This window comes from Dipodomys merriami, unplaced genomic scaffold, assembly GCF_024711535.1.
Source record: "Dipodomys merriami isolate MVZ:Mamm:240054 unplaced genomic scaffold, mDipMer1.0.p SCAF_62, whole genome shotgun sequence".
Lineage (NCBI taxonomy): Eukaryota > Metazoa > Chordata > Mammalia > Rodentia > Heteromyidae > Dipodomys > Dipodomys merriami.
The window spans coordinates 4,128,816-4,149,382 of NW_027206202.1; the positions used below are offsets into that span (position 1 = coordinate 4,128,816).

A 20,567-nucleotide genomic window follows, 5' to 3' on the forward strand; every position below is an offset into this window, starting at 1 on the left:
TTCCAGATCTCAGAAGCCTTGGTGTAGAAACCTTTCTTCTAAGCCAGATGAGCTCCCTCAGTTCCAAGTCTATGTTGGGACCCCTTCTGAATCTCTAGGTCTCCTGACTCCCCAAGAAAACACTCATTATAGGTCTGGGAATGTGGTTTAGTGGTAGAGTGCTTGCCTAACATGCATGAAGCCCTGGTACCACATAAACAGAAAAAGCCAGAAGTGGAGCTGTGGCTCAAGTGGTAGAGTGCTAGCCGTGAGCAAAAGAAGCTCAGGGGATTTGGTGCTGTGGCTCAAGTTGTATAGCAGTAGCCTTGAGCTGAAGAGGTCAGCAACAGAATCCAGGCCCAGAGTTCAAGCCCCATGACTGACCCTCCCCCCCAAAAAAAGAAGCTCAGGGACAGTGCCCAGGCCCTCGTTAGAGCCGTAATTTTCTGTTGACTCTTCCTCCTCCTGCTACAGGATGGTAACAGCTACATCTTCTCACTACTCAATCCTAATACTTGGTGCACAATAGATGTTCATTAAACATCTCTTGAGCTGGACACTGGTAAGTCATGCTTATAATCCTAACTACTCAGGAGGCTGAGATCTGAGGATCATGGTTCAAAGCCAGCCCCAGGCAGGAAAAGTCCATAAGACTCATCTCCAGTTAACTGCCAGAAAGCTGTCTACAGGAAGCCCGAAGTCATTACACCTCCAGAAGTAGAGCTGAGACTCAATGTGGTAGAGCACTAGCTTTGGACAAAAGAGCTCAGGGACAGAGCCCAGGCCCTGAGTTCAAGCCCCACGACTGAAAAAAAAAAAAAGGTCCTTGAATAAATGAATGACCTCCTAATCCATGGAGTCCTGATGCTCTTCATCTCTTTCATCAGAGATAGCTGAGCCAGTCTGGATGGGCTACCAGCTGGACTTGGCCTGCATGGGGACTCAGTTCTCACCTCCCTTGGTCGTCATTGCCTGGCCCAGAAGTCCTTACCTGCCCACAATCATCAGCTCCTTCTCAGATGCCCGAGACCGGATGTGGGTCCAGATGTCCATGGTGAAGATGGTACTGGCACTGTTAAAGATGGAGGTGAGGGAGGACATGAGAGCGGCCACCATCACAGCCATCATGAGCCCGCGGAGTCCTGGGGGCAGAAGGGAGGTCTATGGGCCTCGGGCTTTCTGTGGACAGCTTCTGCCTTCGCTCAGGGTCCTGGTGCCCAGACCCAAAGCCAGCTCTGAAGAGATGGAGCCATGGAGGGGATGATGGGGCACAAGCCCGGACCTGACCTGTGTGTGTGTGTGTGTGTGTGTGTGTGTGTGTGTGTGTGTGTGTGTGTATTTGTGCACGCACACGTGCTCACTGGTCCTAGGGCTTGAACTCAGAGCCTGGGTACTCTTTGGCCTTTTCTGCTTGAGTCACATGTCCACTTCCAGCTTTTTAGTGGGAGTAATTGCAAATTACAGTCTCACTGACTTTTCTGCCTCGGTTGGCTTCCAATCTCGATCCTCAGAGCTCAGCCTCCTGAGTAGCTGACCCTCCCATCATATCTTCATCTCAGATCAGAGGTTATCCCAGGTCCTCCTGTCTGGGGACCCCAGGGGGCTCGGTGTGGGGGTGTGAGGATGTTACCTGTGGGCAGGAGTTCCAGCACCAGCTTTGGGTACGCAATGTCAGAGCAGCCAGACGGATTGCTACAGACCCTCTGGCAGATGTCCGGGTGTGCACACGCCACTTCATCTGCAGAGGAGACAGACTCGGGATGAAGCCGGCTCAGAACCCAGACCTGGCCACCACATTCCCCCACCCAGGACACAGGTCTACTGCATGGGACCTTACAGCCCCATGAACCTAGGTACCCAGAGAGCAGACTGGGCATGTATGAAATACAAATTGTGAATGGATGTGAAGTGTGTCTGTCAGTGTGTGACACTGTGGCAAAACACTGGGTAGAGGCTACTAACAGATTTTTATTTTTATTTTTTATTCATCAGTTGTAGGGCTTGAACTCTGGGCCTGAGCGCTGTCCCTGAGCTCTTCAATTCAAGATGAGCACTCTACCACTTGAGCCACAGCGCCACTTCTGGCTTTCTGGCTTTTTCTGTTTATGGGGTGCTGAGGAATTGAACCCAGGGCCTCATGCATGCGAAGCAAGCGCTCTACCACTGAGCCACCTTCCCAGCAGAGGCTACTAATAGGTCTAGGCCAAAGCTCATAGCTCTGAAAGTCCTGGGAGTGGGGGTGAGGGGACGAAAGCCTGGGTTGCTGTGGGAGCAGTGCAGCATGATCTGAGCATGGACTAGAGAGACAGACAGACAAGAGACACACACACATACACACACACACACACACACACACACACAGATACAGATACAGAAAGGGATGGAAAGGAGAAGAGAGGAGACAGGAGGACAGCAGGCGGGGAGAGGAGGAGAGAACAGATCTGATGACCTGGGGAGGCCCATCCCAATGACCTAAAGACCTCCCATGATGCCTCAGTTTGTGTGTGTGTGTGTGTGTGTGTGTGTGTGTGTGTTCAAGTCCTGGGGCTTGAACTTGGGGCCTGGGTGCTGTCCTTGAGCTTTTGTACTCAAGGCTAGTGCTCTACCACTTGAGCCACAGCTCCACTTGTGGTTTTTTGTGGTTAATTGGAGATAAAAGTCTCTCAGACTTTTCCTGCCCAGGTTGGCTTCAAACCATGATCTTCAGATCTCAGCCTCTTTGAATGGCTAGGATTATAAGTGATATCATCATCTTGAGGATCACAACCTTACATACAGATCTTGGGAACACTCATCCAAATGACAGCATCTATCACTTGCCATATATAAAGAACCTGCTTTAAGCCAGGCACCAATGGCTTACACTGCCATCGGGCTACAAAGAAGACAGACAATGGGAGGACTGTGGTTTGAGGCCAGCCCAAGCAGAGACCTGAGGCCCCTTCTGAACCAACAACCAGACACAGTGGCATGAACATGTCATTTCCCTAACTACACGGGAGGCTGAGGTTGGGAGGATCGTGGTTCCAGACCAGCCCAAAGAGAAAAGTTCACGAAACTCCATCTCAATGGGAAGAAGCTAGATGCGGTAGAGGATACCAATCTGAGCATGCAGGAAGTGAAATCTTACCTCAAAAAGAACCAGTGTGAGCGGACTCAGTAGCTCAAGCCTGGTATCCTATCTACTTGGGAGATGGAGGACAGGACAGGAGGGGATTGTGGGAAAAGGCCAGGCCAGGCAAAAAGAGGTTCCCAAGACCAGTGACCAAGCATATTGGCACATTTCTGATACTGAGCTACCCGAGAAACACAAATAAAATTGTAGCCCAGGCTGCACAGGCATAAAGCTCAACCCTACCTCCAAAATATCCAATGTTAAGAGGGGCTAGAGTGCCGGGCGCTGGTGGCTCACGCCTGTAATCCTAGCTACTCAGGAGACTGAGATCTGAGGATCTCAGTTCAAAGCCAGCCCGGGCAGGAGAGACCATGAGGCTCCTATCTCCAATAAACCACCAGAAAACCGGAAGTGGCGCTGTAGCTCAAGTGGTAGAGTGCTCGCCTTGAGCTGAAGAGCAGAGGGACAGCGCCCAGGCCCAGAGTTCAAGGCCCACAACCGACAAAAAAAAGGGGGCTGGAGGTGTGGTATAAGTGGTAGAGTGCCCGCCTAGCAAATGCAAGGCCTTTCATTCAATTTCCAGGACTGTCAAAAATGAAAACTAACAAACAATAACAACAAAAACAGTGCAAAACCGGGCTCCAGTGTCTCACATCTGTAATCCTACCTACTCAAAAGGCCAAGATCTGAGGATTGCAGTTCAAAGCCAGCCAAGGCAGGAAAGAAGAAAGTCCATGAGACTCTTATCTCTAATTAACTACCAGAAAACCAGAAGTAGCGCTGTGGCTCAAGTGGTTGAGTGCTAGCCTCAAGCAAAAAAAGCTCAGGGACAGTGCCCAGGCCCTGAGTTCAAGCCCCAGGACTGGCAAAAATACAAACAAACAAACAAATAAATAAATGGCTGGTACCGGTGGCTCATGCCTGTAATCCTAGCTACTTAGGAGGCTAAGATCTGAGGTTGGAGTTTTGAAGCCAGCCAGCCTAGGCAGGAAAATTCATGAGACTCTTATGTCCAATAAACTACTCAGAAAAAGTTGGAAGTGGCACTGTGGCTCAAGTCGTGGAGTGCCAGCCTTGAGCACAAAGAGGCTCAGGGACAGCATCCAGGCTCTGAGTTCATGCCTCAGGACCAGCAAAAAGAAAAAGGAAAAAAAGAAAATATTGCTTTGTAGTATGTATTGTTACCACCTCTTTTTTTTTTTTGTCTGTCATGGGCCTGAACTCTGGGCCTGGGCGCTGTCCCTCAGCTCTTCAGCTCAAGGCTAGCACTCTACCACTTGAGCCACAGCACCACTTCCAGCTTTTTCTGCTTATGTGGTGCTGAGGAATTGAACCCAGGGCCTCATGCATGCAAGGCAAACACTTTACCACTGAGCCACCTTCCCAGCCCCTTATTACCACCTTTTTACCAGTGAGGAAATGACAGCAGTGGGAGATGACATGATGGTGGGCAGGCCTCACAGCTGGTAAGTTAGCAGAGTGAGACTTAGACCAGGTCGTGCACTTTCCATCAGCATGCCACAGCTGCTGGACAGAGATCCTCACATACTTGTGGTTTCTCCTAGCTGTCTGCCCTCTTCCCTGCAGGCAGAGCCAGGGGGCCAGCATCTGACCGGCGGAGGTCGGCTTCCTGAGTTCAGCACCAAGGACAGCATCCCCTGTTCCTCGCCCTCCCTCCCCCTCCCAACTCCAGGGTACCAGTATCTCTCTCTCTCTCTCTCTCACACACACACACACACACACACACCCCAAAAGCAAAGGTACTAGAAGATCTGATATACCCTAGTGTTTGCTTTCAAAAGGAGGGGGGCCAGCCACTGGTGGCTCATGCCTGTAACCCTAGCTACCAAGCAGGCTGAGATCTGAGGATCACGGTTCAAAGCCAGCCCAGACAGGAAAGTCTGTGACATTCTTATCTCCAATAAACCACCAGAAAACTGGAAGTGGTGCTGTGGCTCCAGTGGTAGAACTCTCGCCTTGAGCTGAAGAGCTGAGGGAGAGTGCTCAAGTCAGGAGTTCAAGCCCCATGACCAACCAAAAAAAAAAAAAAAAAGGAGGGGGACATTGGTGGCTCACACCTATAATCCTACTTAGGAGGCTGAGATCTGAGGATCATGGTTTGAAGCCAGCCCAGGCAGGAAAGTCCAAGACTTTTACCTCCAATTAACTAGAAGAAAACCAGAAGTGATGCTATGGCTCAAGTGGTACAGCACTAGCCTTGAGCACCAAGAGGCTCAGGGACAGCACTCAGGCCCTGGGGCGGGGGGGGGGGGGGGGGGGGAGGGAGGGTTGGGAGGGGATTGGATTTCCATTGGGCCCAAGTTATCAAACCACTGAGCTCAAACACGGAGGAATGAAAGAGCACAATTTTGTGCCATGGGGGTCCCAGGGAAACTATTTTGTGGTTCCCATAGGTTGTGGTATGGGACATGATATAATTAAGAACACACCCCCAGTTAGCATCGCCTAAGCTTGGCTTGTGCATGGAACTGTGTCGGGGAACAGCCTTGGAGCCTTTAGATGCCCAGATGGAGAAGACCTCTCTGCCCATCCTGAAGGTGGTAAGACCCTGGTGTCCTGCCCTCTGGGTAGCAGATACATGTCCAGAACCCTTCACAGAATCTGAGGCTTGCACCGACCTGCTCACCTGGAAAGAGGACCCGGCTAACCATGCCGGGGAACACCATGATGAAAAGGGGAAGGATCTTGAGGTATGCGGCCATCAGAGAGCCTCCTTTGGCATGGGACAGGTTCTTGGCAGCCAGAGACCTCTGGACAATCACCTGAAACATGGCGAGGGGGCTGGGATGTGGCTGGGCTTGGCATCTGGGTCACTGTGGTTGGCTCTTGGTTTGCCTGGTTACTCTTTGAGAAATCTTTTTTTTTTCTGTTCAAATTTCTTGTGTCAGTACTAGGGCTTGAACTCAGGCCCTTGAGCCACAGCTCTTCTCCCTCCTTCTCTCCCTCCCCCCACCTCTCTCTCTTGCTGGTTAATTGGAGATAAGAGTCTCATGGACTTTTCTTAGAATCACAATCCTTGGATCTCAGACTCTTAAGTAGCTAGGATTACAGGCACGAGCCACCAGCACCTTCCTGAAGCATCTCTTTTCTATTCTCAGTCCCTGTAGTCTAAATGGGGCAACTGTGATTCTGTCTCCTTCCTTCTTCTTAATCCAAGGCTAGACCTAGGCAGTTGGAATTACCCACCATCTGAGTGGTACCATGGTCAGACAAGGAAAAGAAGTCCAATCAAAGCATTCAGTGACACTTTTTTCTTGAAGAAGCCAGGCGCCAGTGGCTTGCTTCTGTAATCTGAGCTACTCCGGAAGCTGAGATCTAAGGATCGCAGTTCAAAGTCAGCCTGGGCAGGAAAGTCCATGAGACTCTCATCTCCAATTAATCAGCTGACCACTGGAAGTGGTGCTATGGCTGAATTGGTAGAGCGCTAGCCCTGAGCAAAAGAAACACAGAGATATGCCCAAGCCCTGAGTTCAAGCCCCTAGGACTAGCAACACAAACATACAAAACATGCAGACCAACAGAGCTCTTAAAATGGAACTAACTGGCAGTGATTGATTCGGAGGTATCCAGCAAGGAGGCAATAGTGATTATTGCCATTGGTGGATGAAATTAGGAGAAGCATGGGGGCGGGAGTGGGGAGGCTGGGAAGGGATGTGAAGGGTAAACAAAGGAGGAGGATGCAATGCTTCGTAAGAAATGTACGCATTATCATGCCCATGTAATTGTAACTCCTCTGTACAGTATGTTCACAAATAAATTAAATTAAATTAAAAAAAAAAAGAAATTAGGAGAAGCAGTTCAAGTAGATCAACAAAATAGAAGGGATGCGCCTTAGAGATTGGATGCCATGACAGAGAGCTGTCAGTCAAATAGACAGGAAACGTGGATAGCATGGGAGAGGTCTCCTGGGCATCCCTCAGTCAGCTGCCCTGTACCTGATCCGTGCACCAATACCAGAGAGAGGGGATGGACATTCCAAAGAGAATCCCAGGCCACGGCAGATCAGACGTCACTGGGTCCCGGAAGATATGGAAGGCATCTTCTCGGGGAAGCCCACAGCTGCTGTTCACGCTGCGGTTGCTAGCCAGAGCCAAGAAATATTTCTCTTTCAGGCCTTCTAGCCCGCCGACCGCTGCAAAGCCTAGAATGCAGAGGGAGCCCTGAATCTTTTGTTAGGAACTCAGAGCGGCTCTCAACAAGCAAGGGGGTGGGGGGGAGGCTGGGTGGAGATGGATGAGGGCCTGCGTGGAGCTAAGCTGCTAACAGATATTGGTCCCTAGAGGATTCTTTTTTGGGGGGGCAGAGGCAGGGGCTGGTCCTGAGGCTTGAGCCTGGGCACTGTCTCTGAGCTCCATTTTGCTCAAGGCTAGCACTCTACCACTTGAACCACAGTGCCACTTCCAGCTTTTTCTGTTTATGTGCTATTGAGGAATCAAACCCAGGGTTTTATGTATGCTAGGCAAGCACTCTACCACTAAGCCACATTCCCAGCTTCCCCCCACCCCGCCCCCGACCCACTATGAGACTCTTATCTCCAATTAACCACTCAAAAACTGGAAGTGGTGCTGTGGCTCAAAGTGGTAGAGTGTTAGCCTTGGGCAAAAAGAGCTCAGGGACAGCGCCTAGGCTCTGGGTTCAAGGCCCATAATGGACAAAAAAGAGCAGGGCTGGAAAGGTGGCTCAGTGGTAGAACACTTGTCTTGCATGCATGAGGCCCTGTGTTCAATTCCTCAGCACCACATAAGCAAAAAGAAAAAAGTTGGAAGTGGTGCTGTGGCTCAAGTGGTAGAGTGCTAGCCTTGAGCTGAAGAGCTGAGGGACAGCGCCCAGGCCCAGAGTTCAAGCCTCATGACTGGACCCAAAAGAAAGAAAGAAAGAAAAGGAAGGAAGGAAGAAAGAAAGAAAGAAAGAAAGAAAAAAGCTAAGGTACATTGCTCAGGCTCTAAGTTTAAACCCTAGTCCTGCACATAGAAAAAAAAGCATGATCAACTTGAAGATTTTATTTTGTGGTAATAGGGGAACTAGGGTTATATTTTTGCTTATCAGTAGATCCATTCATTAAAAAAAAAAATCCAAGCACTAGCGGCTCACCCTGTAATCCTAGCTACTCAGGAAGCTGAGATCTAAGGATCACAGTTCAAAGCCAGCCTGGGCAGGAAAGCCCATGAGACTCTTATCTCCAATTAACCACCAGAAAACCAGAAGTGGCGCTGTGGCTCAAGTGGTAGAGTGTTCACCTTGAACCGAAGAGCTGAAGGACAGTACCCAGGCCCAGAGTTCCAGCCCCATGACTGACCAAAAAAAAAAAAAAAATTAGTTGACATCCTTCAGAAAAGTTGAATACAGAATAACCCTGCCTTAAACAATACACCCAAAAGGAATCCCCAAGCAGTATCCTTAAGTTTGCTCATTATAGATAGGTGGTCACCAGTGCCTATGGCTTTACTTACTGTAGCCCATCAAGATGAGCGAGCCTATGAGCATGATCCCCGTCTGCAAAGCATCTGTGTAGATCACCGCCGCCAGCCCGCCTGGAGGAAAGCAGGGAGGGAGAAGCTCTGAGACTCAGGTATTCACCTGGGCTGCAGGGAAAACCTGAGTGGAGATTTCTTAGGGTTGATTGCTGGCCAAGATGGCCACAGGAACTCTTCCCTGTGTGTAGGGACGCTTTGCAACTTGACTTTGCTGTTACCTTTCAGGTGGAGGTGATGTTGCTTCCTCTACCACATGGGCTGGGTGGACCCTGTGACTTGTGTGGCTGAATAAAAAAACATTCAACTTCTCACATGCAGTTCCAAGCCTATCCCTCCAGGGGGCGCTGCAGCTTTGTCTCTCCCCCCCCCGCCCTACTCTCAATCCTATGGTGCCCTGAAGATAGCAGCTTTGTTTTGCTTTTTTATTTTATGTGTGTTGCTAGTGCTGATGTGTACATTTGGGGCCTGGGCACTGACCCTTAGCTTTTTTAATTCAAGGCTGGCACTCTACCACTGGAAACACATCTCCATTTCCAACTCCTGCCCTCAAAGGATCTCCAGTCTCCTGGGGGAAACAGATGGCCAAGACACATTGGCTGGCCCAACTAGCCTTCCTCCTCCACATTCTCTGGACCCACAGTTTCTGCTAGTTCCCGAACTCAGCCACAGGTCTTTGCACAGTAAAGAGCCTTTGCTTGTGTTCCCTGGCATTGCAGGGTATGTGGAACAAACACCACATCCTTTTTATTTCTCTAGCCCCCTCCCTTTTTCCAATCTTTCTCAGGCCACAGGACTACAGTACTGTCCAGCACCAAGCAAAGGGAACCATTCTTAACTTTGGTTTGTGCCAATGGCACCCCCTGGAGTTGAGGGCATGATCTGCATAATGATTTGTTCACTGGGCATCAGCAACCTCCACCACTTGTTTTGGGGAGTTTTCTTCTTTTGGGGGGGGTTTGTCTTGGCAAAGCAAAATTTATTTCTGCACAGAAGGGTACAACATTGGCAAGCAAGCACCCCCCCCCACGATTCTTTTTTTTTTTTTTTTGGTCGGTCGTGGGGCTTGAACTCTGGGCTTGGCCGCTGTCTCTCAGCTCTTCAGCTCAAGGAGCGTGCTCTACCACTTGAGCTACAGCGCCACTTCCGGTTTTCTGGTGGTTTATGGGAGATAGGAGTCTCACGGTCTCACAGTCTCTCTTGCCCGGGCTGGCTTTGAACTGCGATCCTCAGATCTCAGCCTCCTGAGTAGCTAGGATTACAGGCGTGAGCCACCAGCGCCCGGCCAACCCCCTACGATTCTTTAGAAAAGTAAAACAAGCTTCTCATCCCTCAGACTTTTCAGTGGTCCTTCCCTCTGCCTGGAATTCCTTTACACCTCTCATGTATCATCTACATTTGTTTGAGACATCACTGTTGAGAGCCTTTAACTGAATAACTGAAAACTCTGTTAGGCTATCTATATGTAATATAACCTAATGTATATATAAATTAATGTGATATGTGTTGCACACTATATACTATCACCTAATATCACACTATTATATATATAACCTAATTATATATGTAGGGTGATATATATCACACAGTTGTACAGATGTACGTGTGCATATATATAAACAGATACATTTGTGCAAAGAATTATACCGAGAACTCAGAAACTGGAGCATGAAAGGCTAGATATTTAAAAATATCTGTTACTTGCTGAGTCCCTACTATGTGCTAGACACTCTTCTAGGTTATAATCCAAAGCTACCAAATCACAGGCTCCAAAATCACAATAATTTTCCCGATTTGCATCAGGTTTGCATCATGTGAATGCACATGCTCCTGCACTAAGCAGATCCTCAGTAAGTAGTTCTGGAATACATCCATGAGAAAAAACATGGTACCATTGAGGTGCACCAAAAACAAACAAACAACCCTCTCTTATCAGATAATCCTCTTCCTATGGCTTGGAGAAGTCTTGCTATCTGGGACAATGGAAAGAGTTTTGTAAAAACATGGTCTTGGCATCCCAGAGTATCAGGAGATAAACCGGGAGAAGGTGGAATGGCCCACGGACCCTGCTCACCACCTGCTCCAGATACCTCCTGCTCAGTCATACCTGCCACAGTGTATAGAGCTGTGATGGCCAATAGCCCCACTATGGCCAGGTACAGATCCAGGCGCAAAGATTGCTGAATGAAGATGGCACCTGCATACATATCCACCTGTGGAGACATGAAATGGATGGATGGATGTGTAGGTAGATAGATGGGATGGATGGGTATGTAGGTAGGTGAGTGGATGGATGGAAGGGTATATGCAGATGGATGAATCCATGGATGAAAAGATGGATGGGCAGATAAATCAGTGGATGGGTAGACAGATGCATGAGTGGATGGACAGATGGACAGATGGATGGATGGATGGAAGGATGGACTGATGGATAAAGGGAGGGTGGGAGAGAGGGAGGGACAGATGGATGGACAAATGGACAGATGGATGGATGGATGGAAGGATGGACATGGATAAAGGGAGGGTGGGAGAGAGGGAGGGACAGATGAATGGACAGCTGGATAGGTGGATATATGGAGGGAGGGACAGATAGATGGATGGATGGGTGGATGGATGTGGATGGGCAAATGCACTGATGGATAGATGGACTGATGAATGGATAGATGATGGATAGGCAGATGGACAGGTGGACATATGGACAGATGGATAGATGGATGCATGGATGGGTGGGTGGATGGATGCATGGATGGGTGGGTGGATGGATGCATGGATGGATGGATGAATGGATGGACAGATGGATGGACAGACAGACAGATGGACAGGTGGATGGATGGATGGATGGAAGGACAGATGGATGGATGGATTGTGGATGGGTGGATGGAGAGATGGATGGATGGATGGAAGGATAGATGGATGGAGGGATAGATGAGTGGATATGTTGATGGATGGACAGATGGATGGATGGATAGTGGGTGGGTAGATGGATGGACAGGTGGATGGGATCGATGGATCAATGGATGGATTGATGGATGGATGGGAAGATGGACAGATGGATGGACAGATGGATAGGTGGACAGACAGAGGATGGATGATGGATGGATAGATGTACAAACAGATGGACAGATGGATGGAGAGACGGATGGATGGTCACATGGATGGATGGATGTATAGATGGATGGATGGAAGGATGAATGGATGGATGGAGGAATGGTGAGACAGATGGATGGGTGGAGGGGCAGATGGATGGATGGATAGACAGATGTATGAATATTTCTAGCAGCTCTCCAGAACCAAGCCCTAGCCCAGATTCTGACAAATACAGAAGACCCATACATAGTCCTTCCTGCTTCCATCTTATCCTATATCCTAGATCAGGCGTCTCAAACTGGAGTCCTATGGACAAAGAGGTTTGAAAGTCTTGCCTTGGGCTAAGGCAATGACCTCCTCAGTGATCATCTAGCTTCTGTACAGTTCTTCCTGCATTCCTCCTCCTGTTACCAGCGTGGTCACGTCTCTCTCTCCTCCCCACATGGGGGTGCCCTCCCCCACCCTCTCTCCAGGTCCTGGGCTCTCTCCCTTAGCTTTTTCTCTCAGGGCTGACACTCTACCACTTGAACCCCACCTCCACTTGAACATAAGAGTCTCCTAGACATTCCCACCCAGGCTTGCTTCGAAGCACGAGCCTCAGATCTCAGCCTCCTGAGTAACTAGGATGACAGGCATGAGCCTGAGTGCTCTGAGTCTGTGGTGCAGTGTCAGCCATCAGTGTTTGCAGAGTGGACTTCCTTCGGACCCCCTCTCACAGGGGACAAGCTCTACCACATTCCTCACGGTGGCACCAGCCAGGCCTCCTCTCAATGGTCTCTGCCATGCGTCTCTTCTCTCTGGACCCCTCCATCTTCCTCTAACTATCCTGAATCCACCCAAGAGCAGGTGAAGAATAGACGCTTTGTGGGCAAAGCTCTGCAAGTTACTTCTCCCCACGCTGCAGGCAGGAGGCCGGGCCGGGTCCCTGCCTTACCGAGATCTTGGTGAAGATGTAGATGAACAGATAGAGTACAGCCAGGGTGATGGAGATCCGGCAGCCCCCGAAGCGTCTCTGTAGGTACTCGGGCATCGTGGTCACCTAGCGGCAGAGGGGAGGTGACGTCACCCAGGTGGCTGTGGACACGTGACTCCTGCAGCCCCCTCCTCCTCCCCGAACTTGGATTAGCTTCAGGAAAAAAGAAGGAGAAAGCTGGGCGCTGGTGGCTCACGCCTGAAATCCTAGCTACTCAGGAGGCTGAGATCTGAGGATCGGGGTTCAAAGCCAGCCCAGGTGGGAAAAACCTGTGAGACCCTTATCTCCAATGAACTGCTAAAACAGAAGCAGAGCTGTGGCTTAAGTGGTAGAGCACCAGCCTTGAACGGTAAAGTTCAGGCCCTGAGTTCAAGCCCCAGGACAGGTACAGATACACGCAAGAAAGTCTTACAAGTCAGCCCTTCCTCAGCCCCCCCTTGGGTAGGGAGCTGGCTAAAGCTGTTCAGAATGAGGTTCCCTGAATCTCACCTGTGCTCCATCCCTCCCCCTGAGCTGGGACCTGTCAATGCCGTCTGCTGGATGTTCCCGGGCAGAAGAGAGGGCTGGCCCTTCATGTCAGAGCACCCTGAGTCCTCAGGCTTACCTGGCCAGCGATGTAGATAGGGAGGAATATCCAGGCCAGCATCAGCACAGAAAATAAGCCCTGCCAGGGAAAAGATAGAGCTGAGTCTCCCATTTGGACTTCCCTGTAGCACCCTGAGACAACCTGACCTGAAGTCCACCTGCTTTAGTTTCTTACTTGCTGCGTGGCTCATTATCCCTGGCCTTTCCGGTTTGGTTTTGTTTTTAAACGTGGGCAGAAGAGACTGTAAGTGTGGCAGATTATACCTATGGTACTAATTGGGAAGCTCTGAGCTCACTTATGCTCAGAGTTCAAGGCTACACTGGGCAACATAGTAAGAGACGTCTATGTGTGCCTAGCCTCATGCATACATGAAGCCCAGAGAGGTCCAAGGATGTGTCCATTATGTGTATATTGGTGATGGGAACCCAGGCTCCGTGGCTCAGGTCTATACTTGGATCTCCTGACGTGAGTGTCTAACGTACTTATGTCTCAATTCAGCATCCCTGTGAGTCGTTATGAAGGTGGGGACTATAACCCACAGGAATTCCCTTCCAGACAGGCCCCTGCTAGGTCCTTTCCCTCATGCACCCCAGGGGAGCCGAAAGGCTGGTCTTCACTGAGTCACTTCATCTTGTGGATGGTCAATAGCTGTCCAAGTGTACAGATGCCAGATACCTATGACGCATGCCTGTAATCCCAGCTACTCGGGAGGCCGAGATCTGAATGAAGATTTTCATTCAAAGTCAGCCCCAGCAGGAAAATGTCCATGAGACTCTTATCTGCAATCAATTAACTAACAGAAAGCCAAAAGTGGAACTGTAGCTCAAATGGTAGAGCGACAGCCTTAAGTGAAAAAGCTGAGCAACAGTGTGAAGTCCAGAGTCAAGTCCTGTTACCAGCACCAAAAGCCTTACATTCACTTTTATAAAAGGTGCCCTTGGCTGGGTGCTGGCAGTATGCATCTGTAATCCCAGCTCCTCAGGAGGCTGAGATCTGAGGATCATGACTCAAAGCCAGTCTGACATGAAAGTCTGTAAGACTCTTCCCTCCTCCCCCAGTCCTGGGGCTTGAACTCAGGGCCTGGGAAACTGTTCCTGAGCTGCTTTTGCTCACAGCTAGCACTCTACCACTTGAGCCACAGCACTACTTCTGGCTTTTTCTGTTTATATAGTACTGAGGAATGGAACCCAGGGCTTCATGCGTGCTAGGCAAGCACTCTACCACTAAGCCACCTTCTTAGCCCTGTGAGACTCTATCTCCAATAAACTACCAAAAAAGCCAGAAGTGGAGCTGGGGCTCAAATGGGGCTCACTCTACTACTTCAAGCCACAGTGACACTTCAGGTTTGGGGGTGGTTAATTGAAGAGAAAAATCTTACAGACTTTCCTGTCCAGGTTGGCTTTGAACCACGATCCTCAGATCTCAGCTGCCTGGGTAGCTAGGATGACAGGTGTGAACCACCAACCAGCACCTGGTCTGATTCTTTTTTTTTTTTTTGGTCAGTTATGGGGCTTGGACTCTGGGCTTGGACACTGTCCCTGCACTCTTCAGCTCAAGGCAAGTGCTCTACCGCTTGAGCCACAGTGCCACGTCCAGTTTTCTAGTGGCTTACTGGAGTTAAGAGTCTCACGGACTTTCCTGACCAGGCTGGCTTTGAACCATGATCTTCAGATCTCAGTCTCCTGAGTAGCTAGGATTACAGGCATGAGCCACTGGTGCCCAGCTTCTGAAAGATTCTTAACTCCAGTTCTTTAGCAAAATATCCAGAAGTAGAGGGACGGCTCAAAATGTAAAGAACCAGCCTTGCCAAGTGCTGGTGACTCATGCCTGTAATCCTAGCTACTCAGGAGGCTGAGATCTTAGGATCATGGTTCAAAGCCAGCCCAGTCAGGAAAGTCCATGAGACTCTTATCTCCAATGAACCACCAGAAAACCAGAAGTGGTGCTGTGGCTCAAGTGGTAGAACGGTTGCCTTGAGCTGAAGAGCTCAGAGACAGCACCCAGGTCCGGAGTTCAAGCCCCACGATGGACAAAAAAAAAAGAACCAGCCTTGAGTAAAATAGCTAAGTGAGAATGCAAGGGCATGAGTTCAAGCCCCAGTACAGGCACAAAACACACATACCGCCAGATAGAGGTGACATGTTTGTGTCTGGGGTAAAATACTTACGTTAAGCTCATAAGCAGTGACAGAAATGCCCACAGCAGCTCCTGAGCCTGCCAGACCAATGAAGTGTCCGCTTCCAACATTGCTGGCAAACAAGGACGCGCCCACCTGTGGGAAGATGGAGGGGTCAGATCACAGAGGTCTGGGGTACCTAGTTCCACACCCCAAGTCTTTCCTTAGGAATCCAGATGGATAGAGAAAGAAAGCAAAAGTATTCTGCCCTGTCTATATGCAACATTTCTAGGGTAAAGGCTCATAGGGGCTACAGAAAATCCTTCATGAAGCCAGGCATGGTGGCTCATCCCTGTAATCCTAGCTACTCAGGAAACTGGATCTGAGGATTGTGGTTCAAAGCCAACCTGGCAGGAAAGTCCACAGGACTCTCATTTTTTTTGGGGGGGGGGTCCAGTCGTTGGGCCTGAACTCTGGGCCTGGGCGCTATCCCTCAGCTCTTCAGCTCAAGGCTAGCGCTCTACTACTTGAGCCACAACGCCACTTCCTGCTTTTTTCTTTTTGCTTATGTGGTGCTGAGGAATCGAACCCAGGGCCTCATGCATGCAAGGCAAGCGCTCTACCACTGAGCCACCTTCCCAGCCCAGGACTCTCTTTTATATGGGGGTGGGGCAGTCGTGGGGCCTGAACTCTGATCTGTCCCTCAGCTCTTCAGCTCAAGGTTAGCGCTCTACCATTTGAGCTACAGTGCCACTTCTGGCTTTTTCTGCTTATGTGGTACTGAGGAATTGAACCCAGGGCCTCATGCATGCAAGGCAAGCACTCTACCACCGAGCCACCTTCCCAGCCCCCACAAGACTCTTATCTCCAATTTACCACCCCCAACCCAGAAATGGAGCTGTGACTCAAGAAAGTGGTAGAGCACTAGTCCTGAGCACAAAAGCTCAGGGACAGTGCCCAGGCCCTGAGTTCAAGCCCCATGACTGACAAAAAAAAAAATCCATCATGAGCCAGCACTAGTGGCTCATGCCTATAATCCTAGCTTCCCAGGAGGCTGAGATATGATCAAGAGTCAAAGCCAGCACAGGCAAGAAAGTCTGTGAGACTATTATCTCTAATAAACTGCCCCAGGAGTGGAGGTAGATGTAGCTTAAGTAGTAGAATGTTAAGTTTGAGCAGTGTTAAGGGACAGCATCCAGGCCCTGAGTTCAAGCCTCAGTACTGGCACATAGATGTTAACATGCAAATGAGTGTGCTGCTTCTCAGCTCTGCTTCTAACTGCACGGGAGACAGTTCTCTAGGCAGAACACGAAAAGGACAAGGCTGCCCTCCTGTGGCTCAGTTGATCACGTGGCTCAAGGTGGACCAATGATATTCCATATTCCACATCCCATCACCCCCCAGCAATTGGGGAAGTGGGAGAACAGTGTGGGACAAGGGCTCTGTGTCAGGAACGTGCTCATCCCAGCCAGTCTGGGAAGAGAGAGGAGAACGAGAGAGACAAGGAGAGAGAGAGAGAGACTCAGCTCTGAGCCACACAGCACTTACCGGCCACCACACCATGTCCCCTCCAGCCAAAAAGTAGCCTTTCACGGTGTCTCTTTTGGTCTTCACTGTGGACTGAAACAAAGAACAGAGAAACTTGAGCAATGAGGGCCTCCCAAAGAGGCCTGGACCCGAACTGCAAGCTGGGAAAACAGCAGGCCAGATTCTGATGTCAAATACATTTTGTCTGCCCCACGAGTCTTAAGAAAATTTTAACATGACTAGTGTGTGTGTGGGGGTGGGTGGGTGTGGGTGGGTGGGTGTGGGCACTGTCCCTGAGCTTTTACACTTAAGGCTGGCATTCTACCACTAGAGCCACAGTTCTACTTCTGGCTTTTAGTTGGTTAATTGGAGATAAGAATCTCATGGACAGCCAGGCCCTGCTGACTCAAACTTGTCATCCTAGCTACTCAGGAGGCTGAGATTTGAGGATCCCAGTTCAAAACCAACCCAGGCAGGAAAGATGCTTATCTCCAATAAATTATGCAGAAAAGGCTGGAAGTGGTGCTGTGGCTCAAGTGGTAGAGCACTAGCCTTGAGCAAAAGAAGCTCAGGTATAGCACCTGGGCCCTGAGTTCAAACCCCATGACCAAGAATAAAAAAGGAGAAAGAAAGAAAGAAAGAAAGAAAGAAAGAAAGAAAGAAAGAAAGAAAGAAAGAAAGGAAGAAGGAAGGAAGGAAGGAAGGAAGGAAGGAAAGAAAGAAAGAAAGAAAGAAAGAAAGAAAGAAAGAAAGAGAAAGGAAGGAAGGAAGGAAGGAAGGAAGGAAGGAAGGAAGGAAGGAAAAAAGGAAGAAAGAAAGGAAAGATAGATTTGCTCTAGGCTTCTCCTCCCCCTTCCCACCCCCACCTGGCTTACCCATAGTCCAACAGCCAGGACAAAGAGGAAGTAAAGAACCAGCACAGCAATGTCGCCTGGCTCCAGGCTCTTCCTGGGAAATGCCTCCAGTGCATCTGACTGTGGAGGCTCCGAACTGCTGGTGACTCTCTCCATGGTGCTGAAGGAATCCTACCAATCCTGGGAAAGTAAAAATACTGGTTAGATGTCAGATCCTAGATCTTCCTCTTCTCACCCTCTGCAGCTGCCTCCCTGGAGCATCTGAGAAAGAGGATCCACACAGAGGGGTGTGTGGTGTACACAGAACTTCAGGAAGTCAGAGTCACTATTCATTTATCCACTCACCCACTCACTTACCTGTTCATCCAGCCATTTATCCACTCACTCATCCATCCACCCATCCAACCAACCAACCATCCATCCATCTCATCCATCCACTCATTTATCCTTTCTTTCATCTATTCATACATCCATTCATCCACTCATTCATCCATTCACTCATCTGTCCAACCAAACATCCACACATGCCAGTCATCCACCCACCATCTATCTACTCATCCACTCACTCGTCCACTCATTCATCTATACAACCAACCATCCATCCATCTCATCCATCTACTCATTCTTTCATCCTTTCCTTCATCTATTCACTCATCCATTCATCTATTCATTTACTCATTCATCTATCTATTCATCCATTCATTCACTCAACAAAGCCACATCACATCCTTGTCTGATTTTTTGTTGTTGTTGTTGGTAATGGAGCTTGAACTCTAGGCCTGAGCCCTGTCCCTCAGCTTTTCAGCTCAAGGCTAGCACTCTACCACTTAAACCACAGCACCACTTCTAGCTTTTTGTGTTTATGTGGTGCTGAGGAATCAAACCCAGGGTCTCATGCATGCAAGGCAAGCACTCTACCACTGAGCCACCTTCCCAGCCCCTTGGCTGATTTTTAAAAAATACTCACTTGGAAAAACAAACAATAAACAAGTTTTTGGTGGCACTGGGGTTTGAACTCAGGGCCTCATATTTTCAAGAAAGGTGTTCTAGCACCTGAGCCATCGTCCAGTCCTTTTTTGCTTTAGTTATATTTCAGATAAACTCTTGTATTTTTTTAAGCAGGCCAGTCTCAGTGTGAAATCCTCCCATCTTTGCTTCCCGAGTAGCTGGGATTTCACTGGTGCCCAGCTTGATTGGTGGCTTTGATGCAAAAATAAGTGGAAGAAGGGAGGAGAAAAGGAGACCAGCTAAACAGTATCACGTGGTCACAGCCCCATCTCACCTCCTGCAACACAGGAATGCATAGCAGAAGTCAGATTCCCACTCAGTTCACCACCCCTTGGGCCTCTGTCGGGTCTAGTGGGTTTTATATTTTGTGCATGCAGTTTGCTACTGGTTTTGTTTTAAGAGGCTGTTAACTTCAAATATCTAGATCTGAAGGGCGAGTTTATTAACTAGTTGTATTCCTGGACCTTTTGACATTAAAACTGATACAAAAAAGAAGGAAAGAAGAGCCGGGCGCTGGTGGCTAACGCCTGTAATCCTAGCTACTCAGGAGGCTGAGATCTGAGGATCGCGGTTCAAAGCCAGCCCGGGCAAGACAGACCGTGAGACTCTTATCTCCAATAAACCACCAGAAAACCGGAAGTGGTGCTGTAGCTCAAGTGGTAGAGCGCTCGCCTTGAGCTGAAGAGCTGAGGGACAACGCCCAGGCCCAGAGTTCAAGCCCCACGACCGACAAAAAAAAAAAAAAAAAGAAGGAAAGAAGGAAGAAAGAAAGAAAGAAAGAAAGAAAGAAAGAAAGAAAGAAAGAAAGAAAGAAAGAAAGAAAGAAAAAAGGAAGGAGGAAGGAAGGAAGGAAGGAGGGAAGGAAGAAGGAAGGAAGGAAGGAAGGAAGGAAGGAAGGAAGGAAGGAACGATTTGGGCTCCTGGTTTCAGAGAGCTCATCCAGGCTTGCTTGGTGCCTTGCATCTAACAGGACACTGTGGCAGTGGGGATGTGTAGTAGAGGATATTTCCACTTCAGGTCTGACAAGCAGCAGAGCGTGAGGCAGGAAGGCATGAGGAACAAGAGACCACCCTGCTAAGCACCTGCTCCCTTCAGCTGCATCCCACAGCTAGCTCTATCTCCAAGAGGCCTCAAAGACTTCAACAGCTAACCCTGTTCAAAGCTCTTTAGTTCTAGGTCAAGCAGGCTGTGGTGGTGCATGCCTATAATTCCAGCAGCACTCAGGAGGTGAAGGTAGGAAGATCATAACTTGAGCCACATAGAAAGACTGCCTCAAAGCCAGGTACTGGTGGCTCAGGCCTGTCATCCTAGCTACTCAGGAGGCTGAGATCCAAGGGTTGTTTGTGGTTGAAAGCCAGCCAGGGCAAGAGACTCTTCTCTCCAATGAGCTACCAGAAAACCAGAAGTGTCAAAGTGGTAGAGCGCTCGCCCTGAGCAAAAGCTCAGGGAAAGCACCCAGGCCCTGAATTCAAGCCCTAGGACCCCACAACAGAAAGGGCTGGGAAGGTGGCTCAGTGGTAGAGTGCTTGCCTTGCATGCATAAGGCCCTGGGTTCAATTCCTCAGCACCACATAAGCAGAAAAAGCCAGAAGTGGTGCTGTGGCTCAAGTGGTAGAACACTAGCCTTGAGCTGAAGAGCCCAGGGACAGCGCCCAGGCCCAGAGTTCAGGCCCCACAACCAGCAAAAAAACCAAAAAGAAAAGAAAAGAAAACTACAGAAAGGGTTGAAGCTCTCATCAGGTAGGCAATGCTGACATATTGTGTCTTTTTTTTTTTGGCCAGTCCTGGGGCTTGAACTCAGGGCCTGGGCACTGTCTCTGACCTTCTTTT

General features: G+C 49.3%; 1 protein-coding gene across 2 annotated transcripts in view; it reads right to left on the reverse strand.

The window, feature by feature from the left end:
* Nucleotides 1-20,567, reverse strand: part of Slc5a11 (solute carrier family 5 member 11) — a 34,947-nt gene that overhangs the window by 6,067 nt on the left and 8,313 nt on the right. For both annotated transcript variants that reach the window (XM_070004304.1, XM_070004305.1), the window contains exons 2-12: nt 17,751-17,909; nt 16,897-16,968; nt 15,400-15,504; nt 13,251-13,310; nt 12,608-12,712; nt 10,694-10,799; nt 8,566-8,646; nt 7,051-7,256; nt 5,742-5,877; nt 1,610-1,717; nt 971-1,121 (exon numbers count right to left, since the gene is read on the reverse strand). In XM_070004304.1, coding sequence (XP_069860405.1) covers nt 971-1,121; nt 1,610-1,717; nt 5,742-5,877; nt 7,051-7,256; nt 8,566-8,646; nt 10,694-10,799; nt 12,608-12,712; nt 13,251-13,310; nt 15,400-15,504; nt 16,897-16,968; nt 17,751-17,885 — 1,265 coding nt within the window. In that variant the 5' untranslated portion in view covers nt 17,886-17,909. The remainder of the gene's footprint in view (nt 1-970; nt 1,122-1,609; nt 1,718-5,741; nt 5,878-7,050; nt 7,257-8,565; nt 8,647-10,693; nt 10,800-12,607; nt 12,713-13,250; nt 13,311-15,399; nt 15,505-16,896; nt 16,969-17,750; nt 17,910-20,567) is intronic.